At 44.3% G+C, this 26,531-nt stretch overlaps 1 protein-coding gene across 2 annotated transcripts in view; it reads right to left on the reverse strand.

Moving 5' to 3' along the window:
- Positions 1-26,531, reverse strand: part of kdm6a (lysine (K)-specific demethylase 6A) — a 72,333-nt gene that overhangs the window by 7,719 nt on the left and 38,083 nt on the right. For both annotated transcript variants that reach the window (XM_080753598.1, XM_080753597.1), the window contains 18 exons: positions 22,558-22,684; positions 18,768-18,866; positions 17,301-17,520; positions 16,427-16,561; positions 14,325-14,417; positions 13,979-14,056; positions 13,400-13,507; positions 12,391-12,783; positions 11,283-12,163; positions 9,693-9,822; positions 8,554-8,659; positions 5,644-5,849; positions 3,614-3,666; positions 3,096-3,170; positions 2,735-2,883; positions 2,300-2,414; positions 1,854-2,041; positions 704-845 (listed from right to left, as the gene is read on the reverse strand). In XM_080753598.1, coding sequence (XP_080609724.1) covers positions 704-845; positions 1,854-2,041; positions 2,300-2,414; positions 2,735-2,883; positions 3,096-3,170; positions 3,614-3,666; positions 5,644-5,849; positions 8,554-8,659; positions 9,693-9,822; positions 11,283-12,163; positions 12,391-12,783; positions 13,400-13,507; positions 13,979-14,056; positions 14,325-14,417; positions 16,427-16,561; positions 17,301-17,520; positions 18,768-18,866; positions 22,558-22,684 — 3,298 coding nt within the window. The remainder of the gene's footprint in view (positions 1-703; positions 846-1,853; positions 2,042-2,299; positions 2,415-2,734; positions 2,884-3,095; positions 3,171-3,613; positions 3,667-5,643; positions 5,850-8,553; positions 8,660-9,692; positions 9,823-11,282; positions 12,164-12,390; positions 12,784-13,399; positions 13,508-13,978; positions 14,057-14,324; positions 14,418-16,426; positions 16,562-17,300; positions 17,521-18,767; positions 18,867-22,557; positions 22,685-26,531) is intronic.

Consider the following 26,531-nt stretch of genomic DNA (forward strand, 5'->3'; position numbering starts at 1 on the left):
AACGTGTTGCACTTGTGGGCTTGTAGATTATTAGCTGTGTTTTTTCTTCTTCACGCGGCACCATAAACGATGGATGACCAGAGAAAGAAAGAGACTTCTGCTGTGTTTGTCAATGCGATTCTAGCCTAAATAATTAATCCCCTATACAAGGTGAAGCTGTAGTAGACCTACTTTATTTCTATATATTCCTTTACATTCAGGTCGTTTTCAATCCCAGATACAATGTTTTAAACTGTTAACTGGCTCCTTTCATGCACCTGGTTGTCAAAAAAACAGCAAATTCGCGGCATGCGTTTTCACTGGAGGGAGATTTGTATTGTCACGGTACTTTCACCAAAAATTACTAGGTATTTTCCCGTCACGTTTGGGACACCAAAACTTCCGGCACACAAAATAGGTGGCCGTTTTCACATGGCGTGAATTTCAAAATTGCCGTAATTTTTGAAAAAACTTCCAGAAGTTTTGCTCTATGAAAACGGGGCTTATGAGGCTGATTTGGAATGTCTTCCATGGCCTACTGGGAGTATACATGCAAAGTGTGACAATGATCGGTCCAGCAGATTATCACAGTTCACAGACAGACAGGGGCGAAGACAGGCCTGGCGAAGCCATGAGGCTTTATGGTGTGTGTGTGTGTGTGTGTGTGTGTGTGTGTGTGTGTGTGTGTGTGTGTGTGTGTGTGTGTGTGTGTGTGTGTTCTCACTTGATCATCTCGAAGAGCTTGTGGTCAGACACTTTGATGTTCCTGGCCATGTTCCAGGAGAGATGGATCATGGGAACGATGGATTTGACACTCTGGAGTTTGTTCCACTCGTAGCGCTCCACTGCCAGCTTGTACTGGTGGGCTGGAGGCAGAGGAAGAAAAGGCTGTTCAGTTTCATCTCCATCCAACTGTATGCATTTATTTTTAAAACCCATTTATCTAGGAAGGGTTTTGTTGTTGTTGTTGTCGTCGTCTATTCACCCCTGGGAGCTGCCAAACAGACCAAGAGCTTTCTAATATTAGTTGCTCCATTGGAGCAGGTGAGAATGAAGTGCCTTGCTTAGGGGTACTTAAATGGCAGGGTGAGGGAGGTGAGAGCATTATTTTCATTTAAAATGGGTGACCTTCCAGGCTCAAACCCAATGCTCCAAATGGTGCATTTATATGGTGTGTTTCTCCAAAGCGCTTTACAATGTGCAATATACATATTCACACATTGTCAACATTCTTGGCAACTAACACATTGTCAGCTTGTAGATTTGATATATTTGCTGAATAAATGTGGTATATAATGCAAAAAAGGTACAATCCCAGGTTGCATTTTTAAATGAAACCGTGTTCTTGTTTTTTCGGACGCCCGCCCGGGCCATATGCTTTTTGTTAAAATCCTGGAAACATGGTGTGTTCCTGTTGTTGAAAAACCCTGGCAGAGGCGGATTAATTAATTAATTAATACCTGCCAGTTGACTTAGTGGTTATGGTCTAGACCAGTGACAGAGTACTGACTTAAATCATTCATAATCAGTCCTGCGTCTACTCTAAGCCCTTCGAATCCTGTGCTACAGTTGAGGTCTTTGCACACTGCTACGTTTTTTTGGAGCGAAATTTCGGAGCACGTAATTAAAAAAATCAACCTCACATTATGTCAATCATGTTTGCAACCGCTGCCGTTTCGTATTTATTTTCGGACCAGGGTTGATTTTTTCCGATTTTCACAACAGTCACCACTCTGTCCCTTGCTCTCTCTCTCTCTCTCTCCTCACTCTCTCCTTGGCCTGAAAAATCTTGCCGATTTCGGATTTTTCCAAAACGCAGCAGTGTGCAACCAACTTTATAAGCACCAGAAGGCCATACCCAACCCCGTTCTCACCTGTGAGGGGTCCAACGTTCCATGCTACGTTGTTGCACCAGCCAATAGCCTGGACCCAGTGGACTGTGCCTGTGTTTAGCCACACCAGGTCCCCAGGACGCTGAATGAAGCGGTACACAGGCACGTTGGCCTCGTACAGATCCTCCAGGTTGGGCCACCACGAACCCATCAGGAAATTGATGTTGTTCCTGCAGGTTATGTTCTGTGTTAAGCCTGATTTATGATTTATGACTTTGTCATACAATGAAAAATAGCCTATCCACAAGCTCGATGTGACATATTGTGAGCTTGTAGATTGTCTTTTTTATTTTATTTACAGAGACACAGTCGTACAATACATTTGTATAAATGAGGTATCAGACATTCAGTGTACAGTGATTCAAGTATCAGTTAGGTTATGTAGTGTTGTATACTGCTGTATCACTTGCTCACTTTACATGACTTACTTTTCACAGAAGTCATTGATCAGTCCCCAGTACAGCTCAGGCACGGCAAACCACTCACAGTCCCCAGGACCAATATTGATGTTGACTGAACAGAAGTTGTTGTTCTCTTGGTGTCCTGCATAGAAACATGCATAATTCTTATTAAAGAAGTTCCAATAGAGTAAATACTGTGTGTGTGTGTGTGTGTGTGTGTGTGTGTGTGTGTGTGTGTGTGTGTGTGTGTGTGTGTGAGAGAGAGAGAGAGAGAGAGAAAGAGAGTGTGTGTGAGAGAGTGTGAGAGAGAGAGAGAGAGAGAGAGAGAGAGAGAGAGAGAGAGTGAGAGTGAGAGTATCAGGGAAAGAGAGTGTGAATGAGAGAGCGTGTGTGTGTGTGTGTGTGTGTGTGTGTGTGTGTGTGTGTGTGTGTGTGTGAGAGAGAGTGAGTGAGTGAGTCTACCTGGAGTCCTGCTCCCAGGGACTTTCATATAGAGCTGGACAGTGTTCATGCCCAGGATGGTGTGACCCACGTGGCTGAGCAGGTTGCCAGCAGAGACCACCCGAGCAAAGGCCGGCAGCTTGCTCAGCTCCTGGAGTTGCTGCTTCCACCTGCAGAGGGCAAAAGGTTTGGAGGTTAGCATTCCACAGTAAAATCCTCATTGTTCATTTAACTCTGATGTAGTACAAATGGAGCCCCAGACTGGACTGTAGTCCCATATAGGATGAACACACTGGAAGACTTTTAAAACCATGAAAAGACTCCACATGGCACCTTTAACTTCCAAGTTGATTAACATTGGCAAGTGTAATTGTTCACTTACTTCTTCTCATCAGAGAGGTCAATGTTGGTGCCAAACTTGATGTGCTTCAAAGGCCCTTTCCGCCGCCGTGCCGCACTGTGGGATCATGGGAAATATAGTTAACATGAGAAAGGCTTTCTGGGCAATGCAGTGACATAATCAAAGCGGCTCAATTATTTTAGGAAGATCCACGATCCCAATCTTCACCACTAGGTGCAAAACTGTACACACATGGTGTCCCAAGAGGGCGCCGTCTCATGTCATATCTGGCGTTACTGTTGCTAAATATCACAAACGTGTGTTGCTGTGACAAAGGTCAACAACAAAGTTGGATGTGTGGCTTGTGAAGAATGGATCAGTGACCATGGGGCTAAAGAACCGGTCAGAATTTGTGTTCAAGTTAACTCCCCTCATTGGAATAAATACATTAAGACCTCAATTTGGTCTCCTAAAGAGGTGGCCAACTACGTCACACAGATACGGGTCTCAATTTCCTCTTGTTTGTCTTCAAAGATCAGACAGAGGTGACAGAAACGTACTTCTCTGAGGTGGCAGCTTCTGCTTCCAATTCCTTCTTCTTCTCATTCTCCTCCTGAGGCACAGATACAGATCATAGTTTAAGAAAATATTTTGCAAAAGGTGCAACATTTTGAATGATTTAAAACAATCAGTTTATGCTAGTGGTAATGCAAAACAAGGAGCATGTTTACTTTTACTTGCTAGCCCACCCCTTTGATGACACAATCTTCAAAAACAGAAAAAAGGTAATAATAAGAATAATACATACAGTATTAATAACGCACTACAACATTTTTGCAAATCACAAAGTGATACAGGGTTTTAAAAGGATGGCATGAAAATATCACAGGCAAAACAAAAACACTTGGGCCACAACAATTTGATTAAAAATGAATTAAGGCAAAGAGTAAAAGACATAAGGAAAATTAAAGGCTAAACAAAAGCATGCTAAAAAGGCATGTTTTTAGTCAATTTTTAAAAGCATCAGTAGACTGTGGGGCTCTCAAATGGTCGGGGAGGGCATTCCACAGGCGTGGCGCTTAACCAAACGGATGTTTTCCTAAAACGGACAAAATAAGAAAACCGTTTGCGCAGTCATCCTGATAAGAGTCTATCCAGGATTCCTTTCCATCTTTGCAGATCTAACCATTATTACATTTTTCTATAGCTTTTTACCCCTTTTTCTCCCCAATTTAGTACATTTTTATGCCAATTAATTTCTCCCCACACACAGTTGTGTTTCATCACTGCTGTTGTATCCTGTCCTGACTCACCCTAGCCTGGCGGGGCCCGACGTCATACTGCGTTCACTCACTCATTCCTTCCACAGTATAACGTCTGGCCTTCGGCCTATTGGCAGCTTGAAAAGTGGGCGGGAGTACTTGCCTTGACAGACAGACTCCTCTAACCAATCAGCGTAGCAAAACATCTCTCAGCCAGTCGGAAGAACGTCAAACAAACACGTCTTTTCGGCCGATAAACTCCACTAGCGCATCCCCCGTGTTCCTTTTTAATTGTTGTAATTGATTCCAACTCTGAAATAACTGCACTTATTGCTTGTTTTATGGTTAGAGCGTTAACTGTTATACTTGTTGCATCGCGAGGGCAGCCATTGTTGTTTTGAAAATGCTGCAAGCTGCAGCATGCATCTACGTCACCGTCTACACATGGACCAATCAGGGAAATCTCTTCACTTGTTGTCAGGAAAGACAGCTACGTTGCTACGTTTGTTGTGCGGAAGTAGTCACTGATTGGCTCCGATCAGAAAATAATCATAATACTCGCTGCCAATACCTGGAAGTCCAGACGTTATACTGTGGAAGGAATGAGTGAGTGAACGCAGTATGACGTCGGGCCCCGCCAGGCTAGACTCACCCACCACCGGGATGTAGAGCCTTCGCCCTACTCCTCCCGCCTGACAGGGCTGCTGACCGGTGCAGCCCGTAAGAGCACGAGCAATGGCAATTGCTTCGCTTCCCCTCAACAAAGCCGGACACACCACGGCAGATTCGAACCCACAACCTCTGCGGTGATACCACTGGGCCACCTTGTCGTCTAACCATTAGACTAGTTTCTTAAAGTGGGGTCCAGAGGAATAGTTTCATACAATTGAAATGAGTACAATCAATGTACTGTTTGTAATGTACCATTCTAAGATAATCTTTTTGTGTTAGGGTGTTACTAATGAAAAGTCAATTTCGGGGTCGATGACACGAACAAGTTTGAAAACCATTGGACTATGGTACCATTTTGGGGTCGATGACATGGAACGAGTTTGAGAACCAGTGGACTATGGTAACCACTCTTTTAGCCTCTCCCTCCCGCAAGCACTTCTATAGTGCAGTGATTCTCAAAGTGGATTCCAGGGACTGAGAGTGTACAAATGGAACCAAATGAACACCAACGGGTTCATTTGGTTCCATTTGTACACTGTCAAGAGTTAAGGGGAGACCTTGAAATTTGAATGTTTGAGAAACACTGCTATAGTGTATAAGTGCTAGTCGTGTGTAAAAGTCTACACGCGACTACAGCGTGTAAATCTGCCACTGACCCGTAGAGACTCCTGGAAGGAGGAGGCCTGGTACTGGGCGTATTTGACGATGGTGGTGTGGGAGCGGCTGCTCTCGCAGCGCCACATCTTCCTGCTGCCGCTGGGGTCCCAGTTCTCGTCGGTGGGCTGGGCCAGCTGGGTCCGCACCTCCACCAGGTGGTCCGGGTTGGCCTCCACCAGCGTCTTGGTGGAGAACAGCCCCAGGTCTGAGCACAGCCAGGAGAGGCATGAAGGGAGGAGAGGGACAGAATGGAAAAGGAAACGTCATGATATTTAACGATATCAAATACCTGGAACGCGCCCGAGTCGCGTTAGATTTTAACCACTTTAACCACTATTTTATGCCTTAACCATTGAAAAATAGCAGATATACAAGCTCACAGCGCGGCACCGAGTGCCGCGCTGCGAGCTTGTAGATCTGCTATTTTTTTTAAATCGTGAAAATGTGTGCAAGTCTTTGAATATCTTTGACCCGATCTTTGACCCGACTTCTAAATCCTTCCTCTAAATCAGTGGTTCTCAAACTTTTTCATGTCAAGGACCCCCAAAATTACAGGTATTTAGCCACGGACCCCCATCTCAAAATATGTTGTTCCAGGGAAACCCCAAATGCAAATATTTGAGTTACAAATGTTCGCTTTTAAAAAAGATATATTCAAAACATGCAAAAAAAAAAATCAAGATTTTTCAAAAATAGCAGATCTACAAGCTCGCAGCGCGGCACTCGGTGCCGCGCTGTGAGCTTGTATATCTGCTATTTTTCAATGGTTAAAGCAGTCAATAATCCTAGGCCTAAATGGGTTAACTTTGGTAGAACCGTGGTGGGCTGTACAGCAACCTGAGCATAACAGAACTTTGATAGAACCGTGTGCCAAGTCAAAAATATTGTCAATTGTTTGTTGACTTTTGTTGAGGTTAACCCATTTAGGCCTAGAATTATTTGATACTTTAGCTATTGAAAAATACAGATATACAAGCTCACAGCGCGGCACCGAGTGCAGCGCTGCGAGCTTGTAGATCTGCTATTTTTGAAAAGTCAAAGTGAACATTTGTAACTCACATTTTGCTTCTGAGGGGGTCCCTGGAACAAAATATTTCGAGATGGGATCTGTGGCCAAATACATATCATTTTGGGGGTCCTTCACATGAAAAGGTTTGAGCATGACTGACATAGAAACATAGTCACTTATAGAATCGGGTCAAAAATCAGGTCAAAAAATGCACACATTTTCAAGATTTTCAAAAATAGCAGATCGCAGCGTGGCACTCGGTGCACACATTAGGGCTGTCAAATAATCAAACTTTGAAGCAGGAGCTCGCTGTCAGGCTGCATCAGAGCCTATATTTGGCACAAGCTTTAACCACTAACCTTTTTTTAACTCACCCACCGCTATTTTTAAGACCCTTCTAATGGTCCACACCGCCAGGATTTTGCCTACCTTTAACGTGGGCGCGCGCGCGAATCCATTGCGGGATGGTTCACCGATTCCATTCACAATACGATCCAGTCACGGTAAGCTACGACGGTAAACAGCCTGCCATTTCCCAAAGCGAAACCGACGGAGCGCCACGCTGGTGTTGTGTAACATTAAAGCGGATGGGATTTCGGCAGACAGGATACAGGCGTCGTTGTCCCGCCCCCCCATTTCCGGTCTGGAACATCCGGATCCGTTTTTTGTGAATAGGGCCGTTCCATAGAGCGCTATGGACGGCGAATCGGCGATCATACTTTTTTGTTTTATAGTAATTAAAGCTAATTGATAACTCGTCATAAGCAGAGTGGACCCATAACTATAGCTCGTCAAACTCGTCATATGCAGTGGGTGAGTTAATAATACATTTAACTGAATTAAATATTTTTAAAATATGTGTGAAAATAGCAGATCTACAAGCAAAATTAGTTTTGTGATTGTGTTGTGATCTTGTAGATAGGGCATTTTTGAAATGTTTCTCTGCAACACCGTATCATTATATCATTATTATAAAATGCAATTATTCAATTAATCAAAAAAGTAATCAATAGAATAATCATCAAGAAGAAAATTGATAAGTTGCAGCCGCAATTGCTTTGGACAGGGTTTCAACGTGAACTGCAGTGTATAGCAGTGAACTACAGTGTATAGCAGCTTAGCCACGTATCTACTTGGTGAAGGCCAGCTACAGAACTCTGCAGGGCAACAGTATTTGTGCAATAACATTTTCCACTTGCAGGTGGCGCTGTTGTCACACGTGTCAAATTAATTCACAAGACCCACATGCAATCTCCAGTGAACATGCAGACACACCCACATGGCCATGTGAGGGAGGACATGTCTTGAAACCATGAGCATGCTTGAGGTATGAGGAAACAATCATGTGTACACTGTAGATTATCCACTTGTAAATTAATACTAAGTATTAATAAGTATTTTACTGGGTACAACTACAAAATGGCTCTCTACACTCAGAATATTCTCATCTGCGTCTTGCATATGACATGGGTATCTCATGCAGTCTGAGGCCTAGGCCAGACAGAGCTGGATATTTCATATATCACGGTTTTTCAGATATCCACATAGAAAAATATCTAGGTCCACACGACAAAGATATCTAGGTCTAAAATAATCTGAGTCCCCAGACCTCCACTAGGGGGACAAGCACACACACACACACACACACACAGTAAAGTCTTCGGAGATATCCGGGTTCCATGTGTACACGGATCCAGTGAATGGGATATTTTTCAATGTCTCCACTTACGTATTTGTCCGGTTTAAAAAATATCCAGCTTCGCGGCCAAAATATCCAGCTTTGTGTGGCTGCAAGCCCCAACCGCACAAAAAAAATGTCTAGCAAATGTCTAGCTTCAGAACTATCCAGCTCCGTGCAGCCGGCACCTGAGTGAGTGTGTATATGAGACACGTGTCCTACCCAGTTTGAGGGCTCCGGCCAGTCCTCTGATGACGGTCACAGGGTTGGCAGGGTTGGTGCAGAACTGGTGGAGGGGAGGGAAGAAAGCATCTCTCTTGTTTTCCAGCTGGATGGAGAGAGACGGCAAAGGGCAGGACAAGTCAGGGGAGTGCCAACGGATTAAACTGACAGAAACATAAGTGTGCGGCATGGCCTACCATACATTTTTAAGGCTACTTTCAAAGTGTTAGACCATACTTGTTAGACCTTTCTGTTTTAATCATTAAAATAAATCTATTATTTGTGCTCCGTGCAATTTAATCCAACATGGTTCCTGGTGCTCCAAACATTTTAAATTGGGAGTAACATGGCATTGGTTCGACCTCCCGTTGGTCCGACCACCTAAACCTAACCTTAACCCTAACCTCAGTAAAACTAACGCTGGTGAATGCTAACCTGGTGAAATGCTAACCTGCCGACGCTGGTGAAAGCCAACCTGGTGAATGTTAACCCATTCAGAACGGGTACACATTATTGTGTATCATTATTTTATGATTTAACTATTGAAAAATAGCAGATATACAAGCTCACAGCGCGGCGCTGCGAGCTTGTAGATCTGCTATTTTTGAAAAATCGTGAAAATTTGAATTTTGACCCGATTCTATAAGTGTCTTTTGAATCCTTCTAAGATTTTTTGAAAAACCTATGTTTCTATGTCAGCAATCTGGCCAGCCATCGTCAAAGAAAAGGTCCTTTTCACTTAAATGGAGCTCAGTTAGTCTTGTTCTTGAGAGACTACTATGTCAGTGGTTCTCAAACTTTTTCACGTGAAGGACCCCCAAAATGATATTTATTTGGCCACGCACCCACATCTCAAAATATCTAGTTCCAGGGACCACCCAGAAGCAAAATTTGAGTTACAAACGTTCGCTTTGAAAATACATATATTCAAAGATTTGCACACATTTTCAAGATTTTTTCAAAAATAGCAGATCTACAAGCTTGTATATCTGCTATTTTTCACTGGTTAAAGCATTCAATAATTACCTGGTCGGACCAACAGGAGGTCGAACCAATGCTCAGTCCCCGGGAGCATCAGCGCTAAAATAGTTAGATTTTGATTCCCGTACTTCCCCTTCCACAGTGGTGCTTGTACTCACGTAGATGCTGGGGGTTGGGGGGTTTAGCTTGTCCTTTGGCAGTGTTGGGGTGGGCGCGGGAGGAGGGCGCGGTGGGGGGCACTTGTCCAGGAGGACGCTGCTGGTCGACAACCCGTTCTTCCCCAGATTCCTTCAGTCCAGTGAACGAGAGACACACGCACAGAAAGAGAAAGATGGAACGAGAAAGGCAGAGAAATCACTTCAGCTTAGACCTCATACATGGCATAGGCGCATATCTAAATGTATCGTGGACTGACTTTATGTATTCGTCATGAAAACAGTTTGCGTAGGCTCTATCTCAACAGGCTAGAACTAGATTTATTTTCACCTGGGGGAAGCACCCATTTGTAAAATATAATTACTACACACATTTAGACAAATGAATTTAGGTCTCAGAATATTAGGACAGCCTCTTGATGGAAAACACTTTAACGACGGTGCATTTATGGAACTCTACAAGGAACGGGAGGTTAAAACACAGGAACAAATGTATAGCATCCCAGCAGCACGCACACGCGCACACACACACACACACACACACACACACACACACACACAAAAGGTTCTCATTTAACTTGCCAAATGTACGAGCTAATACATGCATGTGTAATGCAGATACATGTGGATGCACAATATGTTTAAAAACAAAGCTGTTGTTCCTGCGTGTACATCTTTTTCCTAAGAAACAGGTTTCAGGGTGGTAAACCGCCGAAATGCCAGGACATGTTGCTTTTTCACCGCAGTAATAAAAGATTAATACCGCCCCAGCCCTATGTGTGTGTGAGTGTCTGTCTGTCTTCCGCATCTCTCATACGGTATGTATCACCATGGAGTGATTTGCAGAGTGGGAAGTCGGTTGAATCGGCGGTAGTCCCGATCCATCAATAAATCCATATCTGTTCGTCTGTGTTTCTCTTATGTCCATATATATTTTGTGTCTAATAAAACACTCAATCAATAATGAATAACTTTTTTTTCCTGTCCAAGATAAGTCACAGCAGACATCCCACCTCTCCCAGAATTTTCCCGGTAATTAGCGTCTGCTCCCGAGTCATAAACCTCCTGCAAATGCCAACCGTTATGGTGGATTTGCGGGAGAACGATTTCCATTTACTGCTCATTGCTCAGATCTGGTTTAGAGACACATTCAGGCACAATGGAATGGAAAAAGGGTGGGCATCTACTAGTGACTGCAGCCTTTGGTCTAAGAAGTTTGCAGAGCGAAAAAAAGGCATCTATAGTATACAGTCGGTCTAATCTTCTTAATTTCATTAAGCGTCCGTGAAGCTTGGCCAATGCCAAGCTCTGCGGGACGGATATACAGCAACCTCTCGGAAATGACTTTTTCCAGGGTGGGATGTCTGCAGCTGAATTATAGCTGGCCAATGGCTGGAATAAACGGCCAACAGAAACATTGAGACACACAGACACACGAAACTCATCATGAGCACAGGACTTGCAATAGTTCATTGACAGAATCTACTCCATGCAAGTAATGAACATACAATTGACAATGACAGCATTCTATCAACCGTGAGTCAGAGATAAACAACTGTAAGCCAGAGATGCAAGCAGACATTAAGGCCTCACCTGCATGCTTTGAGCACCTCACTAGAGCTGGGGTAGATGGACACAGAGGACCAGGGTGCCAGACCCGAGGGGATCGAGTGCTTGAGAGCTCCTACGGGAGGCTCCGCCTTGACCGGACTGCACGAGTCTTCCAGGCCTTTGCCGTTAAGCGTGGGCCCCTGACTGTTGGCGTTGGACGGGCTGTTAAGGCAGGAGAGGCTGTTGGTGGTGCCGTGGGGGTCTGCTGAGCGGGGCGAGGTTGAGGCGGTGGACATGGCTGAGAGCGGCGAGGAGGCCAGCGAGCCGTGGACCCCCGGATGGACGTTGTTGACTTTCTCCGCCGGCGCCTCTCTGTGGTTACTGCAGTTATTGTTATCGTCATTGCTGCTAGCATTGGCTTTTCCCTTTAGCAAGGCCGAGAGCTGAGGATTGTCTGAACCGTGTGCGCTGGCGGGTGCAGGAGAGCTGGGCTGAGATAGGCTGGCTGTGCCGTCCGTCACCCGCTGCTGGACGTGATTAGCCAATCCCTGTGCGGTGGCAGGACTAAGAGGCGTCCCCGTGGAATGCCTGACCGTGTTCTCAGCACCCGAGGGCAATGCGGGGGTGGAGCCACCGCTGCCATTGTTGCTCCCTGAGGCCGTGGCTTCTTTGGTGTGGACCCCTGAGGTAGTGCCGGAGTGGGGGGGCGAGCACAAGTGGTTGGGCGTGGTTCGTGGGGACGTGGGGGACAGGGACGAGGCGGAGGAAGAGGCAGTGCAGGGCCCGGAGGAATGTCCAACCTGATTGAGAGCACCAGGGCCGGCAGGGGGCAGCGAGGATTGAGGGGAAGAGGACGAGGAGGAAGAGAAAGGGGGTTCTCCATTGGGACCTGCCGAATGTGAACCCTGACTTTTGTGAAGCCCCTGGAGAGAGTGAGAACAACTAAATCAGCTACATATTTTGCTTAACAACTCAAAGATTCCAAAATGCTTGACCAGTTTTCATAATAAATGGTATTGGAACCAAATATGCCAACCAAGAATATAAGAAGGCAAAAAAGAAATCATACAAATATAATAATGAAAAGCTGAAGTGAGAATATGAAATGGCTAATGGTAAAAGCAAGCCGCCTCACGGTCCAGCAGGGTACCTGAGAGATGTTGCTGCGTTGCTGGCGCCTCCAGGCCTCGTCTGCAGGACTGGGACTGTTGGTAGTGCTGCTGGTGCTGGGGTGACTGGCGGCTGTGCAGTGATGAGGTAGAGAGTTCTGCTGCAGGTAAGGCACGTTTCCATTGCTCGCGCCCCCGCCACCCCCCGACCCCGGGGTGTGATTGTTGGCCGGGGAGCCAGTGCCCGCTGGCAGCCCTGCGGGGCTTGGAGTGCACGGTCCGTTTGACGTGGGCCGGGCGGTGCAAGGGGGCCGGCTGGCCACGTGATTGAGGGGAGAGGTGCGGGAGAGGGCCGCGTGGGGGTGGGAGAGCTCAGCCGAGGGGCCGTTGGGGAGGCTGGGTCGCGTCTGCCCCGCTGCTGCCTGCTGCCTCATCTGACGTGTCCACAAAGTAATCAGGGAAAGATATTAGATTCATTGGAATCTGCCAAGAACTGCTCCAAATTGCCTTATTACTTAAACAAATGAAAACTAACAGAGGGCTTAAAGGACAACAAGGGTTCATATTTTAGATTGTAAATTCGAGAAAAGAAAAGATGAGAGTTGAAATGTTTTCATATACAGCTTCCTATCGTTTTGGCGGTTTTAACGATTTTGATTTCAGTGGGTGGGGGCATGCGTACAATATGTCTTTTTAGACACAAGAAGCACCACAATCTCATGGGCAGATGTGACTTATGTTATGGGGGATAGTAGTGTTACTGTAAATAGTAATAAAGAAATCGCTGACTTATTGTGTCTAAAAAAACATATTTAGCCACTCGTAAGCATGCCCCCACCCACTGAAATCACAAATGGAACCAAATGGTTCAATGTACACTGTCAGAGTTAAGGGGAGACATTGAAATGTAAAGTTTGAGAAACACTGTTCTACGCCAATCAGAACACCGGTGTTGGTCCTCAACATGGCCGGTGTGTAGTAGGACTACAAATGAAACCCATGAATACAATGCTCTGTATAATCTGTGCTTAATCAAGGTGTGTACGTTACCTGCTGCTGATGCTGCTGCATGAGAGAGAACTGGTTCTCCAGCTGTTCCAGCATCTGCATCTGGAGAGGCTTGAGGCTGGCCCGGTTGGTCCGCAGATGATCCAGGAGCTGCGTGGAACAACCACACATTTAACATTTAGACATAAAATAAATGTCTTCTAAAGTCTAGTGGTTTTCTGGAAACGTATGTTTCTTTATCTGTGGTGCGCAAAGTTATTAAGAATTAGAATTATGTGTATTTTACAGCAGACCCCCCCATCTCAAAATATTTTGTTCTAGGGACCCCCCAGAAGCAAAGATTTGAGTTAAACTTTTCGCTTTAAAATATACTGTGTATTCAAAGATTTGTTCATGTTTTTGAGAAAAATAACGGATCTACATCATACTCGGTGCCGTGCTATGAGCTTGTAGATCTGCTATTTTTGAATAGCCAAAGTATAACAAAAAATAATGGTTAAAGTGGTTACGTGACACAAATGCGTTCCCAGTCTTAATGGGTCAAGTTCACCACAACTCAAAGCCACAATGGTGTCACACGTCTCTATGGGGGAAAAGGTGCTGTTCTCTCACGTGTCCTACCTGAATTTTCTGTGGTGTTAGGTACCAACTAGGTATCTGCTGCTGCCCTGGGTTGGTGGCCCAGGACTCGGTAGCACCCTGTGAAAAAGACAACATTTGTGAGAGTGAGAAGGTCTGATGTTTAACTGGCATCCTAGAGTTACTTTGTACTAAATTGTTTTCTTGGCAATTTATTTTCTATTTGCATTTACCCTGTCATATACGGTATTGACTAGAGTTCATGTCACATACTCCAATCTTGCAAAGTTGCTCTGGATAAGAATGACAGCTAAATGACCAAGTTGTGAGGAGGTCCAATCACATTTTGGAGCTCAATATCACTGTGATAAAATATTGTGAGGCATACCGTAGTGGGACTGCCTGTGCGTTTCCTCTTGGCAGGACTGGCCTGAGCATCGGAGTGACTGCTGGAGGTCTGGCCTACCTCTCCTTTGCATGCCTGGACAACCAATACCGTGACATAATTTAATAAGAGCAGATTTAAGACTAGGTACAGAAAACCTTATTCAACCTGTGCCCTATCGGTCATTGTATTCACGTCACTGTCTTACCATTGACTGGTCAATGGTCAATAGTCATTTCTGTGAATGACTATTGAATGCATGACTACATTTACATGCATGCCAATAATCTTAATGCAGCTATAGCAATACTCAGATTAAAACACCAGCCACAGAAACACCTTAATCACTCTGTGCGTCTTGGATTAAGGTAATAATCGGAGTATCCATACTGTGATTAAGATGCATGGTAATGCAAAATCTGTGACCATCTATTTTATGGGTTGTTTAGGCAGATTTAGTGTTAAGTGCCAATTAGTTCTGTTCTTAGCATTCGATACGTTTGGAATGAGCAGAGTACTGCTGTAAATTCCTTCTGAGGAAGCTGAGGACATAAATGAAGACTATGTGGGAGTACTTCAAGATTCTAGAGCCGTGGTAAACGGCCCCTGATGAAATAAAGGGAACGGAATTCTACGTTAATATGTAGAATAATTTTGAAAGAGCAACGGCCAGTGTCAGTCAGTCCGTCAATCAATCAGAGACTTTTGCATTTATATGGCTGGCCCTGCTGTTGCAGTCCAACAAGAACAACAAAGACATACAGTATATAGTGAATGAATTAATATGCATCAAGCATGCATTTTCAGCTTAACTGAGTGAGTTACAATGTACAATGACAAGGCATCCTTTTGTGACTAACAGCACAACTTAAAATGACATCCCAGGCACACGGGATCGGCAGTTCTTGGCAGCAAACACAAGTGCAGTGTGGAACATGATGAGTGGTAATAGCATTGCCTAATTATTTTTTACACTTAAGAAGTGACAAGGAGAGCTACCATGAAGGTTATCTACCACTCTAGGAATTAGGCTATTCATGCTACGGGCGCCGTTCCAGTTCTTTCAAACTGTGTCCTGATTTCCCCCCCAACCCCGCCATTTTACAGTTGTTGAGAGACAGTGCTTAGAGTTTTACACTATAGAACAGAGGACTTAAATATCACTGAAATAGGGCATCTGGGTGGTGCAGGAGAAGGACGTTTGAATCATCCACGGCGCATCCAGCTTGGCCGGGTGTGCCAAAAAACACAAATGGCCGCGTTTGCGTGTGGGAGGTGCGTTCTGTCTATGCATTAGCATCAACTACAACTTCAGCAATGAGTAGAACTGAGGAAAAATGGCATGTTTTACCGCCCGGTGAAGCTCTTTACGGTAAGGTGAAAAGAAGCAGACCGGGACTTCACTCAGTTGTCTACAACCTCCCCAACACCAACCAGTAGAGGTCAGCAGTGAGTGACAGGGGCAACATGGGGGCATTTTGAATAATGACTACATCAGGGGTCTTCAACGTTTTCAGGCCAAGGACCCCTTAGCTGAGAGAGAGATGAAGCAGGGACCCCCTCTACATATTGTATACATTTCATCGATTTCATAGATAGATGCATAGACTTGTTTGACAGCACTGTCATCAGTCTATGTTGGATTCATGTTAATGTGCATTTAACCACTTAAATTGTTGATATTTTGTAAACTTCACCTCTCACCATGTACTTTTTTTACCTCTACACCAAACCTATTTGACGAAAATAGCCGATTTATAAGCTCTACTGCAAGGCGTTTAGAGCTGTTGAATCTGCTATTTTTTGGATAAAGTTCTCCTCGGAATAGGGCTGCGAGTGTTCAAGTTGTTCATTTAAAAGAATTATCCTATCACACAAGGATTTGGCGGCCCCCCTGTAGTAACTCTTAAGGACCCCCTAGGGGTCCCGGACCCCCTGTTGAAGACCCCTGGACTACATTGTCAAAAAAAAAAGAAAGATTTCAATAGAAAACATTTGATAGCGCTGGAACGGAGCCTAGGCCATAGCTAGCTACTGTGACTCTTTAGTATGCAGATTGGGTTTCCCCGAAAAGGCTGGGATCTCCACTCTGTGCTGGGTCTCACCTGCTGTGCAGTGTTCAAGGCGCCTTGCCTGGATGTGAGCTCAGCAGGGATGGGTAGGCTCCACGCCTCCTCAATACTAGGAAGCATTTTGCTCTTACTTTGCAGACTACCTGGCTGTAGGTTACACAACTGAGCCTAGGAGAAACCGCGTGAGACACAGGACTTCAGTGCTGCTCTAGGCTTCAATGAGAAAAGTCACTTCTATAGAGCAGTGTTTCTCAAACTTTCAAATGTCAAGGTCTCCCCCTTAACTCTGACAGTGTACACATTTGTACACTGTCAGAGTTACAGACTTGTATGGGTCAATTTAGACCCCCCTAAAGGAACCCACAGAGACCCTGGAATCCACTTTGAGAACCACTGCTATAGAGCACCTACAGACGATGAGTTATATGCACGGTAAATCGTCAGTGTTAATTTAACTCAGAGGGTGTTCGATGGACCCGTCACCCGGTCCGTTTGGTTACATTCGTACCAACTCTGAGTACATTTTACACTGAGGATTTTACGGTGTAGAGTTAATATCAAAACATTGTATATAGTAACCCCTTTTTGGGAGATGGTACAATCAAATTAAAGAAAAGAATTTGTCAAAAACAATGTTAAATGCCATGGAGTTATGCCTTTACAATTACAGGTGAGAAAATGTACTCAAAACACGCCAATATGAATTACTATTCATATCTCAGTGATGACCATATATCACTATTATCATTAAAAAAATAAATCAAAACAAAAGCCAATGGCATTGGCAATGCTTGCATTATGCACAACACTTTAAATGCAGATGCACACACGCCAACATACCGCACAACATCTAACAGACACGAGTGGTAGCCGTTTTCGCCCGGGCCACGCTAAATGGCATCCATACCTGGAGCAGTTTGATGCGCTGTGTGAGTGCGGCCGTGTTGAGACAGGCCTTGCTGCGCGTGGCGTTGATGTAGCACTTGATGGCGTCGTGCGGCTGCCCGCACGACTCGTAGAGGGTGCCCAGGTCCATCCAGGCGGCGGCGTGACTGTGGTCCAGCTGTACGGCACAAATGTAGGCCTGCAGCGCGTCCATGGGCTGGTTCTGCTGCTGGTACAGCACCCTGCGGTATGAACATTTCAGATCACGATTATTGTGACCAAAGAAATCGCCATTTACGATATTAATCGTCCAAACATCCATTATCCTGGGGTGGAACGTTTGCCAAAAAATAGCAGATCTACAAGCTCATAGATCGGCTATTTTTTGGCCAAGAGATTTGGTAGAGAGTGAAAAAAAAAGACTGTATCAAGTACGTATATTATAAGTACATTTTACCAATAGAGGGTTTAAAAGGTACCGGATATGCAGCTCGGCAAATAAAAGGTGAATTGATCCCAGTGCATGACGGGAGGACGATTATTTTCACGATAAATTACATCTCCACGATACGATTATCGCGAGTGTTTTTTATCACGATAAAGGATAATATCGCTATCGCTTATAAGGAGACCAAGATATTCACAGGGCTGTCCTGCTGGATTCAATCTGTATCGTTGTAGTCCCGTCTCTTGGTCCCCAAGGACGCCTCCCCTCCCTTTCCCCAGCCACCGTCTACATCCACACTTCCTCTGCTACCTTCTCATCCACACTCTCCCTTTGGTCCCCTGTCGCAGTGCAGTCGCGTGAGCCGCCTAGCCTCATCTTAACCCATTTAGGCCTAGGGATTATTGAATGCTTTAACTATTGAAAAATAGCAGATATACAAGCTCACAGCGCGGCACCGAGTGCCGCGCTGCGAGCTTGGAGATCTGCTATTTTTGAAAAAGTCGTAAAAATGTGTGCAAATCTTTGAATATATGCATTTTCAAAGCGAACGTTTGCAACTCAAATTTTGCTTCTGGGTGGTCCCTGGAACTAAATATGTTGAATGGGGGTCCTTGGTCAAATAAATATCATTTATGTCCTAGCCATGAAAAGGTTTGAGAACCACTGACATAGTAGTCTCTCAAGAACAGACCAACTGAGCTCCATTTAAGTGAAAAGGACCTTTTCTTTGACGATGGCTGGCCAGATTGCTGACATAGAAACACAGGTTTTTCAAAAAACCTTAGAAGGATTCAAAAGACACTTATAGAATGGGGTCAAAATTCTAATTTTCACGATTTTTCTAAAATAGCAGATCTACTAAGCTCGCAGCGCGGCACTCGGTGCCGCGCTGTGAGCTTGTATATCTGCTATTTTTCAATAGTTAAAGCAGTCAATAATCCTAGGCCTAAATAGCACAGAGGCTAGAGTCCTCTCCCTTTCCTCTCAGCGGCAATAGATATTGCAGTAATTATGGTGACAGAGTTGACTCGGGTCACTTACCCTATGGAGCACCAGGTGTCAGCGCTGGCCTCCGACTTATCAATGGACTGGCGGTAGGAGATGAAGGCATCTTGAACCTTCCCAATACTGGAATAACACCTGCAGGGGAAGAGACCGAGAGAAAGAGCACAGGACATCAGAGATAGGGGTGGGCGATATGGAAACATACAATGTCACGATATTTTCCCAAGCTCTATCACGATACACGATTTTATCACGATTCTTTTTCACGTTGGTTTTTATGGTTATTTTTCAAGTTACTTGACAAAAAAACTAGACTCTCTGGGTTCCTTTTGGGAGGTCTAAATTGAACTTTACAAGTATCTAACTCTGACAGTATACAAATGAAATCCAAATGGGCCCTTACGGGTCCATTTGGTTTCATTTGTATACTGTCAGAGTTAAGTGGAGACCTTGACATTTTAAAGTTTGAGAACTGATGATTTTGAACAAAATGCAGGTTTAAATTGAATTCTGCAATGAATCTTGTATTTACAAGGCTCCCTCAATTGTATCACGATATATACGATAACTCTGAAAAGGCATATCGTGGACACATTGTATCGTCTCAATGATAATTATCACCATATCGCCAACCCCTAATCAGAGACAACACAAACTCAAGACACTTCAAGCACCGTCACATGCCTTATGAAAGACATGAATACAACACTGAATGTTGTCCTCCGACAAGGTTTTTCGGAAAGCCAGTGTTTCATCAAATGCTATGCTGGTTTAGCTTCCAGCCTCATCACCGGCCTACACCTCACATACCACAGAAATTCAGCCAGAGCGTTTATCACACAGCCTAGTTTAGCAGGGGGGGGGGGGGGGGGGGGGAACACGCACTCCCAGGGGGACCAACATCCATTCAGTGTGACACCTTGTTGTACGGCCCATGTTAAGTTTGGGGTCATTTTAAAGAGATAGTTCACCCCCAAAAGATTTTTCTATTGATTACTATTACTACTGGAGATGACTGAGGTCTGACATCAAAGAGGTTTGATGTCATAGACCACATGAGCCTATATGGGCATTCCCAGATATACACTTTATCATTACAGTCCATGAATTAAATACTGAGGGCTTCCAACGTAAAAAAAGACCGTAAAAGGTCTTATTTGGGATGTTCCTTTTAGGCCAGGGTGTTTAACTGTACTTGTACTGTACTACATTTCAATTGTATTGCCTATACTTGTACTGTTCTCCACTTTTGTCTAATAAAATAATCAATCAATCAATGGGCTTAATATTGATGACATCACAATGGTGTTGCAAATGAATTCCATCCTCGTCCCTTTTATGCTCATATATGGAGATTCCTGATGTGCTGAGCTGGGATGAGGTGTTGCGCACGCACTCACAGGATCTGCAGGTCTTTAACCCATTCAGGCCGGGAACACATTTTAGTGTATGGGAGGGGCTTACAGTACATGTACAGTATGTAGCAACATATTTGTTTTTGTAGGCTAATTTCTGATTTAGGCCTAACTATAGGTTAGACTTAGGCCTAAATGGAAATGCGACCTATGGTCTCAATAATGTAATCTGTGTGATCTAAAAACATATTTGGGAGCACCTGTGTGACCAAACCGGCAAGCAGAGTGAAACAGAACTCACTGCAATTCAATCCCCTCTGAGGCTGAGCTGCTGCTACCAGTAGCTCTTGGTGCTAATACACAGTTAGCGTGTAGCTTGTTTACTCATTGACACAAGGGAGCAATAATGAACGTGTAGGAAAAATAGGACATTTTTAATTACAGCCAACAAAAAAGGAACTATCCATCTAGGGTTACCAACCGTCCCGTAAAATACGGGATCGTCCCTTTTTTGGAAACTAAAAGACGTGTCCCGTATTGAACTGAAACGGGACGCTCTTTGTCCCGTATTTTAAGGTTGGGGGATAAATATGAATGACGGGATGATTTAATTGAGAAATGACAGCGATTCTGCCTGTCAGAGAGCTTCCACTTCCACTCTGCTCTCCTCTGAGACGACAAGTGCTGCATCCCATTGCTGTGAGAGGCGCTGCGCTGTTTGTAAGCAGCTGATTGGCTTATTAACACAGTGTTGCTAAGACACAGTCTCCGCCCCCTACACACTCCCTTCCCAAGCATGGGCTGTAGGTTCACTCCACAAGTTGCCTGCGAGAGACGATACGAGTGCGTGCGAGCGACCATACGACAGTGCTCGGCTCAGAACATTGTTTAATGTCTTAAAAAAAAACGTGTGCCAGAAGATTGTGTACAAACATATTAGACATGAATCTATGATAGGTGATAGGCTAAACAAAAAGGTGAAAAAGCAGGCAAGCAACAGAAAATAAGCCATGGATATTGGTATTCCTGGGAACACTACAGTAATCTTGTCTGCCAACTAAAGCGACCCCAGACAGGCTGGTATGTGAAATAAGCATGCGTTGATTTTGTTTTTAAAACCTAATGGTTATTGCTGTATGACAATATGATTAAACTAGTGTTGGGTAACCAGAGAGTGGGCACATTAGGACCAGGTAGACCTAGGCGATATGTTTTGGAAAATTGAGAGAAATACAATATAGGACTACACTACATGATTTTAAGGTAATAGGTTAGCTGGCCCAAAGACACCCGAATTAATATTGTGAAAGGAAAAATATGATTTAATAGAGGAAAATACCCGTTTTAGCCAATTTATAACCAAAAATATCCGATTTTTCGCCCCAAAGACACCTGAATTAATATTGTGAAAGGAAAAATATGATTTAATATAGGAAAATACCCGTTTTAGCCAACTTTATAACTGAAGATATCCGATTTTTCGGCGCCGCCTTTGGCGGCGCATGTCTCCTTAGAAAGTGTCCCGTATTTGAAACTCTGGGAGTTGGCAACCCTATATCCATCCAACCAGACATGGCAGAGGAGCTTCAAAATAAAAGTCACGTGTTTGAGGACCGTCAGTCAGGATATCGTGCCAATTAATTGGTTGCCTGCAGCTTCAGATGAAGCACAATGTTCGCTAGTTAGTGTAACTAGAGTTCACACCTACATTGCACTGCCAATCCGACCAATGTCTGAGTCATAGGCCATGGTTACACGGAGCTGGATTTTTCATATATCCTGGTTTTTCAGATATCCACATAGAAAAATATCTATGTCCACACGACAAAGATATCTAGGTCTAAAATATTCCCCAGACCTCCACTAGGGGGACAAGCACACACACAGTAAAGTCTTCAGAGATATCCGGGTTCCATGTCTACACGGATCCAGATATCCAGATATTTTTCAATGTCTCCACTTATTTATCCGGATTGAAAAATATCCAGATTCACTGCCAAAATATCCAGCTTCGTGTGGCTACAAGCCCCAACAGCACCAAAAAATATCTAGATTCACAAATATCCAGCTCCGTGTAGCCATGGCCATAGTGTCAGGGGCTTTGTCAGAGTACACGTGGTACCTGCCTGAATTTCAGATTACCAATGTCAATCTAGAGTCTAAATGATATCTGCTGTAACCCTCTGTTTGCTATTCATAATGCGTCTCCTGCACCAAACTATATAGTATAATGGCAGTACATATTTATTTTGTTCAAACATGTAATCTATTTCAATCATGTCTGCATCAGAAAGATCAGACATGGAAAAGTCAAGACTAGTGTATCAAAACCACTCGTATACAAACACCCTAGTATATGAACAAAAGCCTAAATATTAGCCCATGCATTTCCCCAAGCACACATTTTCCATTCAGAGACAGAATGCTTGACATGGTGTCCAGACTGTCCACCACACTCATTTGCATCTTACCTGCCAAGGAAGTACCAAGACTGGCCAGAGTTGGGGTCTGCTTCTAGAGACTTCTGCAGACACTGGATGGCATAGCTGTCCTTGGTGCCTTTATCTCCAAGCTGCTCCACCGTGTGATGCATCCAGCCTGGAGGAGCAGAGCAGAACAGGGCTGAGCACTGAGAACCTCAATCCAAGTAGTAAAAAAAAGAAAACTGAGCCAATGAGCCAAGTGTGGGACATACGTACTGTACGTACATACATACAAACAGACAAACCCAGATGTAGCATGTGGCACCGCTCAAATATATCACAATACGAGGTTGCGCCATGTCTTGGCCATCTGGCCAGTGATGTATATCGGACCAGTTACCCATATATGGAGACCCTGGTACCCATATATGGAGATTCATGGAGATATTCTGTGAGACCCCAAACATGCTTACTCAGTTATCCGTTATGTGATGTCTGTGATGTCAGATGTGATAGACGTCATAGGATTTTCACTGAAATCCTATGACGTCTATCACATCTGACATCATATATACAATCCCTTTATGCCCATACATAGAGATCCCCATCTGAACCAGCCACACAGATATGGGCCATGTCTTGGCCATCAGACCAATGATATATATCGATGGCATCAGGGATCTCCATATATGGGCATAAAAGGGATTCTGGGGAATACCCATATATGGATGTCACGGTGATGTCACCTGTGATATCACCTGTGATGTCACAGTGCGTGACAGAGATACGGACAAGATGTGCCGGTTTTCATAGTTAACTGAGACCTACGGTCGCAATAATTCTGAATATCTACAGCAGGGTACACACAAAGCATAATGAATGATCTATTAGGACAAAGAAGCTGAACGCTAGAGTGCAGAAGCAGGGAGAAGCCAGCCAAAGGGAGAGGTGAGCCGGTTTGCTGTGGCTCCTCTTTCTACAGCTCTCTGATGGCCACAGTTGAGAGCGAGGGAGGCGGTGGGGAGGGGGGTTACCCTGGGGCGGCATAGCTCAGGGGTAGAGAAACCGTTATTAGAGCACGAAGGGTTCCCTAAGGGTTCCCAGTTCGAATCCGAGCTCCCCCTGAGTGAATGTCGAAGGGTCCTTGGGCAAGACTCTGAACCCCACATTGCTCCCGGTGAGCAGGTTGGTGCCTTGCATGGTTTCCTCCGCCACCGGTGTATGAATGTGTGCGTGAATGGGTGAATGTAATGCACAATCTCTGTAAAGCGCTTTGGATAAAAGCGCTATATAAATGCACCATTTACACGCACACGCACACGCACACACACACACACACACACACACACACACACACACACACACACACACACACACACACACACACACACAGGTCCCATCTGAGCCAGCCGTCACAAACAACTCATCCCTGATCACCTTCCACTCCTCTGGCCACATGCAAGAACAACAAACATGCGCAACAACACCACATAGTAACAGGCAATGTCTAGCGGCTAAGCAGGGAAGTTTGTGTCGGTCTTCCAGAGGGAAGACACACTTACCACTCCCATTCATTTTCCTTAACACCTGTGGCTCATGGGTCACCATGACAACTCCCACGGGAGAGAATGAGATTTTACGATAGGGAGGAACATTGTGCACACTGCACAGCGCATGCAAAAGCACAGGATCGTCTCCGTCTGTGTTTGAACAGAGCCATGTTGGAGAAGTGTGTTATACGGGGTGGGTGATTTAGCTGTGCATCTTAAGCCTCACCGGTTTGTCTATAGATGTATTACTTGGTTTGTGCAGATGTGCATTTCCACTTTCAAGGCTTGAAGGAAATATATGTGCTTGTGTGTATTATTATTATAGCCCTTACCCGTTCAAAGATATGAGCTCCAAAATGATGTGCAGTGTGTGGGTTATGGGATGTGCACTGTGCATACAGTATATGAGGGATGGAAAGTAACTTTAACTGGTGCTTGCATGATAATATGTAGGAGCATCAATGTAAGAAATACCCGTTTCGTTTAATGGCTACAGAGATACTGTTCGGGTAGATCAGCTTCAAGCAGAACTCCGTAGGGCAGCGGACTTTACGTTAGCATCCATGCTAACCTGCAGGATAACTTTCTATTACCTCTAGTTAGACAGCCTCTACAAAACGGTGCTTTGTAAATGTAAATCCACAGGGACAAGCAAAGCTGTGCATACATGTACTGTATGCATGCTGCACACTGGGGAGTGAGTCATGCATTAACACCATAGTGTTATGAAAGACTGGCTGGCTATCATTGTGCGCTGTTGGCGCTGGTGTTACGCTATTACCGGTCTAGGTGAAACTCGTCCGGTGAAAAAGGTTCCGCGGTGAAATAAATAAATAAAGAAAGAATATTCGTTTACATCCCTAAAGCAAACCTAAATAAGCCAGGCAGAGACGTTTTTCCGTGGCACATTTTAACTAAATACCATATTCTCAATCTAGACTCTCAATTCCTATACCAATCGAGTCCAAAGCAAAGTTAGTAATAGTGCTGTGCTTTGTTTTGGTGAAGAGAAACACAGCTTCAGTGGGAAATGGTTGCCAAATTCTGTGAGTGAAACAAGCGCCCAGGTCTAAGAGAACAAGCTCAAAAGTTTCACCACTTGAGCTCTATTACAGTTCTAAAAGAATATTGACAGCAAGGCCAAATAAGCAACTACACTTCAGAAACAAGCCCAAACAAAAGCAACCCACAACTAGAGACTTTACAGGAAATGGTTGCCAAATTCTGTGAGTGAAACAAGCGCCCAGGTCTAAGAGAACAAGCTCAAAAGTTTCACCACTTGAGCTCTATTACAGTTCTAAAAGAATATTGACAGCAAGGCCAAATAAGCAACTACACTTCAGAAACAAGCCCAAACAAAAGCAACCCACAACTAGAGACTTTACAGGAAAACAAGACCAGAAGTCGCTTATAATTAGCAGACCTGGCAACACACCAGCTTAGCAGTAAGCACTGCAGGGCAGTGCAGGCTATGGAGGTCTGATCTGAATGCAATGTTTTGTTTGTCGCCCGACTTTTAAATGCCAAGTTTGCCAACTAATGCCAGCAGACTACAACAGACTGGCAGTTTGGAGCCGTTGGAAGTAGGTGAAGTCACCTTTATGCATTACTGATGAATTACAATGTAGTACAATGGACCACAACGGAAACAATGTGTAATCCATTTAGTGTAACCTTTGACTGTTACTACCTGTACCGTTAACACATTTGTTAAGTATTCAATCAATCAAAACAAATGTTTGTTTGTCGTACATCATATGAAGAAGTATATGACACTCGAAAACGTTGTGACAGACTGAGCTTGTACATCTGCGTTTTAACCGTTGTACCACAGCAATTCATAATCACAGCCTCTAAATCAGCCTATTCTGTATAATTGATTGGCTGCAGCATGTACATGTCTATGCTGTACTTATGCCAGCATAAATCCCAATGCAGGGCTAACAGTATAGTAGCCAGTGGACTAAGATTATATTTCTACCTCAAATGACAAGCAGAACATTCTAGATACCATACTTAATTTTACTTTTACAATGATTATTATACAGTTATTTTAATAATATAACTTCAATGTCACATAGCAATGTATAGTAGCTAGTTGTAGTAGATTAACCATGCAGGGGTTGACAATATATAATTTAATTATGGGGATCATAACCTGACAAATGCCCTGGGCCAGTGGTTACAATGGTGCCAGGCCAGTTTCCCTTAACTCAGTCGGTGCCATATTTAAAGTGGGATGACCTCTTATATTGCCGGTTCGCCAACAAAGGGTTAAAAAAATAGTGTGCACGCTGGTGCACACATTCGTGCACAGATCATGCACTATGCATGTGCATGCTTTTCACAGCTTTCAAACAAAAAAATCCGCTTGGAAATCCGTTCAGGCATTCAGGAGAAAGGAGCCCTTATGTTTTCTTCAAATGTAAACAAACATGGCTGCCATGTTTGAAAGATGGGGTTGGTATGGGG

Source organism: Nannobrachium achirus (genome assembly GCF_963921795.1).
Source record: "Nannobrachium achirus genome assembly, chromosome: 22".
NCBI lineage: Eukaryota > Metazoa > Chordata > Actinopteri > Myctophiformes > Myctophidae > Nannobrachium > Nannobrachium achirus.